The sequence below is a fragment of the Atta colombica genome, unplaced genomic scaffold, assembly GCF_001594045.1.
Source record: "Atta colombica isolate Treedump-2 unplaced genomic scaffold, Acol1.0 scaffold150, whole genome shotgun sequence".
Taxonomy (NCBI): Eukaryota; Metazoa; Arthropoda; class Insecta; order Hymenoptera; family Formicidae; genus Atta; species Atta colombica.
The window spans coordinates 2,033,053-2,040,441 of record NW_017259240.1 but is presented as its reverse complement, the minus strand read 5'-3'; the positions used below and the strand labels follow the sequence as shown (position 1 = coordinate 2,040,441).

General features: G+C 27.8%; 1 protein-coding gene across 1 annotated transcript in view; it reads left to right on the top strand.

Annotated features, from left to right (window-relative positions):
* The window catches only part of LOC108685291 (probable multidrug resistance-associated protein lethal(2)03659), a 13,449-nt gene that overhangs the window by 2,606 nt on the left and 3,454 nt on the right, over nt 1–7,389 (top strand). The window contains exons 2-9 of the mRNA XM_018190007.1: nt 686–967; nt 1,780–2,210; nt 3,461–3,617; nt 3,846–4,048; nt 4,471–4,907; nt 5,105–5,319; nt 5,930–6,148; nt 6,698–6,881. Of these exons, the coding sequence (XP_018045496.1) occupies nt 686–967; nt 1,780–2,210; nt 3,461–3,617; nt 3,846–4,048; nt 4,471–4,907; nt 5,105–5,319; nt 5,930–6,148; nt 6,698–6,881 (2,128 nt within the window). The remainder of the gene's footprint in view (nt 1–685; nt 968–1,779; nt 2,211–3,460; nt 3,618–3,845; nt 4,049–4,470; nt 4,908–5,104; nt 5,320–5,929; nt 6,149–6,697; nt 6,882–7,389) is intronic.

The window sequence follows — 7,389 nt, the reverse complement described above, 5'->3', positions numbered from 1 at the left end:
TCTTTTTCTGGAAAACTATTTTTTTTTAATTATGTTGTAGCAAATAAACGATATATTTTATCTTTCCAATTTTATTTGGTATAGATATAACGCTGAAATCAAATATAGCTTGAATGATTTTCATTAAGTTCCTCATGTCTTCTTATTCTCGAAGGGAAAATTGTTGATTTAAATTCATAGATCTGTTGTTGTTAGTCGTATCTCTTTCATCAAATCACTTATGATTATTTTTATGAAATTTAACAAATAAACGTTTTTAATATATTTAATAAATATTAAAAAACATTTTTCATATATTAATTATTGTATAATTATATAATGTTATTTTGCATGTTTCTTATTAATCAGTAATATTTAATAACGTACAATTTTTTGTGTATTGCCCGATTTTAATTTTCTAAATTTGTAGAAATATATCTTGACATCGAGTTTTCCAGAAAAAAATTCTTCTCGATTATATTACTTTAAACTTTAATTGATTGTGTTAATTTTAAACGTGGTTTTTATAGGTTTAGAAATAGAAAGAAAGATATAGATTAATTTTACATAATAATATGTAAAGCGATGTAATATCTTGAAAAATAGCGGAAGAAATTAAATATTAGCGAAAGAAACTCAGAAATTAGACAAATTGCGGATGATTCATACGAGTAAAACATGTTTGCTTTGCTTTTCTTCTTTGCAGTTGGATCCTACGCATTTTCTGGGTGGGTTATCGCCGAGATCTTGAAGTAACTGATTTGTACACCCCGCTTAAAGAACATACAAGTGGTATTCTTGGTGTTAAAATAGCGAAGGCCTGGGAGAAAGAATGCGAGGCGTATCAGCATCGGCTGGAGCAGGTCGCGAAGAGCGGAACGCAGAAGAAGGTCAAAGAGCCCAGCTTGATGAAAGTCCTCATCAAGTGTTTCGGCTTCCAGACCTTATTATACGGGATCTTTATGGCCGTTATGGACATCTTGCTTAGGTATAATCAAGCTTTGATGCATTTTTTATGTCTTTAATGTTAAAATGGCGTCAAAATGACCTTAGCTTATTTGCTGGGAATCTCCCTCATTTCTCGCCCAGAAATTCTCTCTGAAGAATCTCTTTTCAGAGTTTTCAAATTTTTATATTTCTTGTGTTGATTAGTATAAAAAAAGTAGTATCTTGACTAGTATAAAAAAACTGACAATTTAATTCTGCGGAATTAAATCTACCATCAAATGACTTTTATCTATCAACATGATGTCTATTAACATAATTTTCACAGTATTTTTTTAATCGTGTGTGAATAAATATTTAACCAAAATAAAGATTTAACTAAAAAATGAATGATATGTATTTATGGAATTAAAAGAAAATAAAAATTCATGAAATTATAATTGCAATTAGTAATTATGAAATTATTAAATTAAAAGCAAATTAAAATTCATTAATAAAATTCATTTTTATTAAATAATTTCCATTGTAGTTACTTCTTTATATAAATTTTTAAACTATCTTCTATTTTACTCTAAAGTAGCGTACTCTAAAGTTAAATGTTTTCTAAAATTATTCACAATCAACTTCCATTTATTATTTGTTCAGCTTAAATTTGATAAAAGTCGTAATTAAAATGTGGAAGTTCCCATTTTTGTAGAAACTTTTACTTATAGTATGTTTGCCTGATGCATTTACATCAATTGAAACAACAGCTTGATCCAATCTCATCTACAAAATCTTCAAGATCTAATTAATAATTATATTAAATGGTTATCTAAATAAGTGATAATATTTCTGAAATCTCTCATATGACAGGGTGCTGCAACCATTACTGTTGGGTCAGATGTTACTTTACTTTAACACCACGGACGTCGACAAGTCCTACGCGTATGGATACGCTGTTGGAGTCATTTTGTGCTCCGCTCTTAACGTGTTCGTTATCCATCCGTACACGATAGGTATGTTGCACATGGGCATGAAAGTCCGCGTGGCCTGCTGTTCACTAATCTATCGCAAGACGTTGAAGCTGACCAAAACCGCGCTGGGCGAGACTACAATCGGCCAGGCAGTCAATTTGCTGTCTAATGATGTTAACAGATTCGATGTCAGTATCATATTTCTCCATTATCTATGGCTCGGACCTTTGGAAACCATCATCATGACGTACGTAATGTATGACGTGATCGACGTCGGAGTATCGTCTGTCATCGGTGTCGCTTTTTTGCTGATGTTCATCCCTTTACAAGGTGAGAAAATCTCTGCTTTGATTGTTTTTGATGATAAAAGTAATCAAACGATTGAATTAAAAGTGATATGTGTGTTTCTTGTCAGCAAAGTTCAGAAATGTTTAAATTAGAAATAATTTCGCTAAATCGAATTTCAAAAATCATTTTTTCGCTTTGGTTAAAAATTAAAAAAAAATTTCTTTGAAAATAATTATTTTTAAAATATATTGATGCAAATAGAAATAATTTTATTGACTGCAGATTTGAAAATAATTTCATTAGACCATCAAAATAATTTTATTGGAAATTCAAATTGATTGTTAAAATATCAATATTTTTTTACAGGATTACTTATCACTTTTTAATTTCTAACATAATTATTTTAATGATCTAATAAAATTATTTTCAGATTTGTATCCAGAAAAATTTTAAATTCTTCAGCAAATTGTTTCCGCGTGCTTATTGAAAATATTGTGACACTGCAATGTATTAAAAAAATATTATTTTAATTTACGAAAATAACTATTTTTTAACTATTTAATATATTATAATATTATTGAACTTTCTAACTATGAAAAAATAACAAATTAATCGATTTTTTTCAAAATAAGTATATTTTTTTAGAAGCAATGAATTCTTATTAAATAAGGCTTATTTATGTTATTATTGTTATGGTTTTTTTTCATTGTTATTTATTTGTTATACATGAAACTTACGCCAGAGGATAATAATTTTCAATGTTGCTTTTAGGAATCTAAAATTAAATCTAAAATTGATTTCAAATTGTTAGAAATTGTTAAAAAATTTAGAAGATTAAACGATTAATCACAAATAAAATTAAAAATAATTATGATGTTTAAGTGTAAAGTAAGTTTTTAATTTTATAAGGGAGATTTCCTTTTTATAATTAATAATCATTTTAAAACTGATTTAGAAAGATAATGTTTATTTTCTTTGTCATTTTTAATTTATTCTTTATTTTTTATTTGAGCTTTATTATGTTCACAAAAATTCCAAAATTTTTTTCTCTTCGGTAGACTCCCCCTTACAAATACACATTAATGCTTATACTTTAATTCTGGAAAAAAATTTTTTAATCTTTTTATAAAAAAAAAAAAGAAATTGTGACACAAAAATTATTGTATTTAATCAGTAAAACAGACAACCATAGGATTTCTTAATTTTTTGTTTACTGAATCATAGTGAACACTTTTTGTAAATCACCAATAATTTCTAATTGCATTTCATATCTCGTTCTTGAAATTTTTTAGGATGGTTGGGCAAAAAATCGTCAGAACTGAGATTAAAAACCGCCATCAGGACCGACGCAAGGGTGCGATTGACGAATGAGATCATAAGCGGAATTCAAGCCATCAAAATGTATACCTGGGAGAATCCGTTCAGCGCGCTCATACAAAAAGCAAGAAAGTAAGCATCGTTGCTTACATTAGTAATTTTACGTTGAACAACGTGATTTATAAAACATTGTATTATTTTATTTATAATTCTGAATTTCAATGGCTTTTTTTTAATTATCGATATTAAATTGTAGATTTAATACAAATCTGCGTATTCATATATGCGTTTCTTAGAAAAAATAAATACAATTCGATAGGAAAAAGAAAAAATGATTGACGATACAGAATTTATTTGCAGGAAAGAAGTTAATGTCATCCGATGGGTTTCGTACATTAGAGGTGTCACCATGTCGTTCATCATGTTCACCACGAGGATGTCGCTGTTCATCACAGTGCTGGCTTACGTGCTGTTCGGTTACAAGGTTACAGCCCAGAAAGTATTCGTAGTAACTGCCTATTACAACAGCTTACGCACAACCATGACTGTTCTCTTTCCGCAAGGTATGAGATAATTAGTGCTGAAATACATTAATTATACGAATAATGTCGTCAAAGTTGATGACGCTCGTAATTATATTTTTTATCTCTTAATTTTTTATCTTTTAACTTCCTCTATTTTTTCTTCAAATTTTTTTTCTTCTATTTTTTTTCTTCTTTAAATTATTTTTTCCCTTTATCGTCTTTTTCCTTCTTTTAATTTCATTTATTTTTTTATCTTTCATTGTTCTATTTATTGTATTTTTTTTTCGATTATATTTTACAATTTTATACACTTTTATTAGTCATATAAATTTGAGTCTCAATAATTGATGGTATAGTATATGTATACCGTTAATAATTATATATCTTTATTTTGGTGAACTACTCTACATTTTTATTTTCTTTTATTTTTCAATTCTGTTTTTTTTTTTTTGGTAATTTAGGAATAACACAGGTAGCGGAAGCGAGAGTGTCCATAAAAAGATTGCAGAAGTTCTTGATGTATGACGAAATGACAGCTTCTGAGAGCGAAGCAAAGAAGTATAATAAAGAAAATAATAAGGAGGACACAAAAGATGACAAGAATGCAAAGGAGTCTAATCAACAGGACATGAAGGAGAACAATATAGAAAATTTGAAGGAAAATTTCGCGCAGAAAAAAAACGATGTGCAATTACCGAACAATGTCGAGTACAGCATCTCCATCGAAAACGGAAACGCTAAGTGGCTGGATTATGAACGAGAAGACACCTTGCAGAGAATCAACATGAAAGTGCGTCCTGGTGAATTGATCGCTGTCGTCGGTCAGGTCGGCGCAGGCAAGAGCAGTTTATTGAACGTCATTCTGAAAGAATTGCGTTTGCAAGAAGGTTCCATTAAAGTACGTTGACAATTCCATTTTTAGTTAAATATTTAAGAAATTTCAATAGATATAAAATATCGAATAAATTATTTTGTCCATAAAAATAAATTATTTAATCAATTTATTTCAAAATTTATATTTCTAATTAATTAAAATATTTATAAATTAACTAAATTTTATATATATTATTATTTTTTTAAATACTATTTTCACAGGTTAACGGCAAGATTGCCTATGCCAGTCAAGAACCGTGGCTTTTCGCAGGTTCGGTGAGACAAAATATTCTGTTTGGAAGAAAGATGAATCAGGTCCGATACGATCGTGTAACTAAAGTGTGTCAGTTAAAGACAGACTTCAATCTGCTACCTTATGGTGATAAGACGATTGTAGGCGAGAGAGGTATCAGCCTTTCTGGTGGCCAACGTGCTAGGTTGGTTTGTATTTATTCTAATTAGATATAGATGAAGAATGCAAAATTTATACAATTTATATCTATAATATTTAGATCTGTAAATTCAGATGATTCTCTTTTAATTTTTAAGATTTTCTTTAACATTTTAATTAGTTTTCTCTTTTTATTGTTAGTCAACGTTTTATCTTTGTTAATTTAATTATATAATTAATTTTTTTATTAATATGATTAATTTTTCATATAATTATAATTTTTTCTTGATTTTTTCTTATTTTAAAATAAATATTTTTTGCGTATATATTTAATTTTTCAGAAAAGTAAATTTTCATTTTTAAACAACTATTTAAAAATTTATGTTTAAATTTTTTATATTTGATACACAGAATAAGAGTTTTGATTTTTAACACTGAAGAATTAATTTATATATGCGTGTAATATTTTAATTAAATTTCAATACAATTAATATATGCAATTTAATAGTTTAACTTTGTTCCAAATAAAATTAATTTTATGAAAAAATTGTACAAACTCTATTTAATTTTTTTGAAAAGTTTTGTTTGTGTTGCATAAATAGTTATAAAAAGCATATCAGCACAAGTCATATTGATAAAGCGCTGATATCTTACAGAATAAATTTGGCGAGAGCAATTTACGCTGATGCCGACATTTATCTCATGGATGATCCTTTGAGCGCCGTAGACGCTCATGTGGGCAAACATATGTTTGAAGAATGCATCGATAAATATTTACGAGGCAAGACTCGGATTCTCGTCACTCATCAATTGCAATATCTACGCAACGTCGGTAGAATTATCGTTCTAAAGGACGGTGTCATCCAGGCTGAAGGGTATGAATGATTTTACTGCACTTTTCTTTCTACCTTTTAATTAGTATTTTATTGCAATCTCGTTACAATTTCTTTGTTAAGGTTCGTTTATTCGTATATTTATTTTATTGCTTTGTAGAATGTTATTATTAATTTCACAATTGGATCTTTGAATCCTTGAATTCAAAAAAAGAACATAGAGATGAGTATAATTTGTAGATTGTAGAAAGAAAATAAAATGATATTTATTAAGACTTTTTTTTTATTAATATATCACAATATATACAAACAATGATTTTTATATGTGACAATTTTAACTCATCTACCCAATGGGCAAAATACGGCAAAATGATTTATTTTATATTTATTTTAATACATCAAGAATTATTACTTTTTTTAATAGAAAAAAAACTAAATATCAATATTGAGACGAAATGTTTGAATGGTTCGAATCGTATAAAATAAGTTTTAGAATTTTTAGAATATTTAGAAATTTTTAGAACATTTGCAAGTTTAAGGAAATATTTAGAACGCCGTCACTTCTATTGCTTCGTATTTTCTATTTATCAGCACTTATGACGAGCTAAGATCCATGGGTGTGGACTTCGGTCGATTGTTAGAAAATCAAGCAAAAACGGATGAAAAATCCTCTCAACCTCCCTCGACTACCGTTAGCCGCAGTAATTCTCGTACCAGCATCTCATCACTGAGTACTGTCATGACGAATGATACATCGAAACAGGAACCCCATGAGGTAATTCGGACTTATTTTGTGACGTTACTACTGATACGTATTTTAATTAACTAAGATTTAAGATAATTATGAGAAAGTGTATTAAGTTATAGCCATATACAATAAATATTAGTTCATCCCTAGTGAAAAATGTTTCGCTGAAATTATTCCGTTTTAGAATATGTTAACGAAATTACTGAAAATTTGCTGAAATTTTATTGAAAGTGAATTTTTCAGCTAACATACGAAAAATCGCTGAAATTGAATTGAAATTTCTCTAAAATTTTTGCTGAAATGTCTGAAATTTTTGCTGAAATTTTGCTGAAAATGGATTTTTTAATTAAAAATTACTGAAATGAAACTAAAATTTGAAATAATAAATCTGAAATACTGAAATTTTGTTAAAAAGTATTCCAAAACATGGAATATTTTATCTTTTCTATAAATTAAATTTTAGTATATTAAAAAAGTATTCCTTAATAATTAATAATTAAGTAATGAAAAAAAATTCTTGCGTTTTTTATTATGC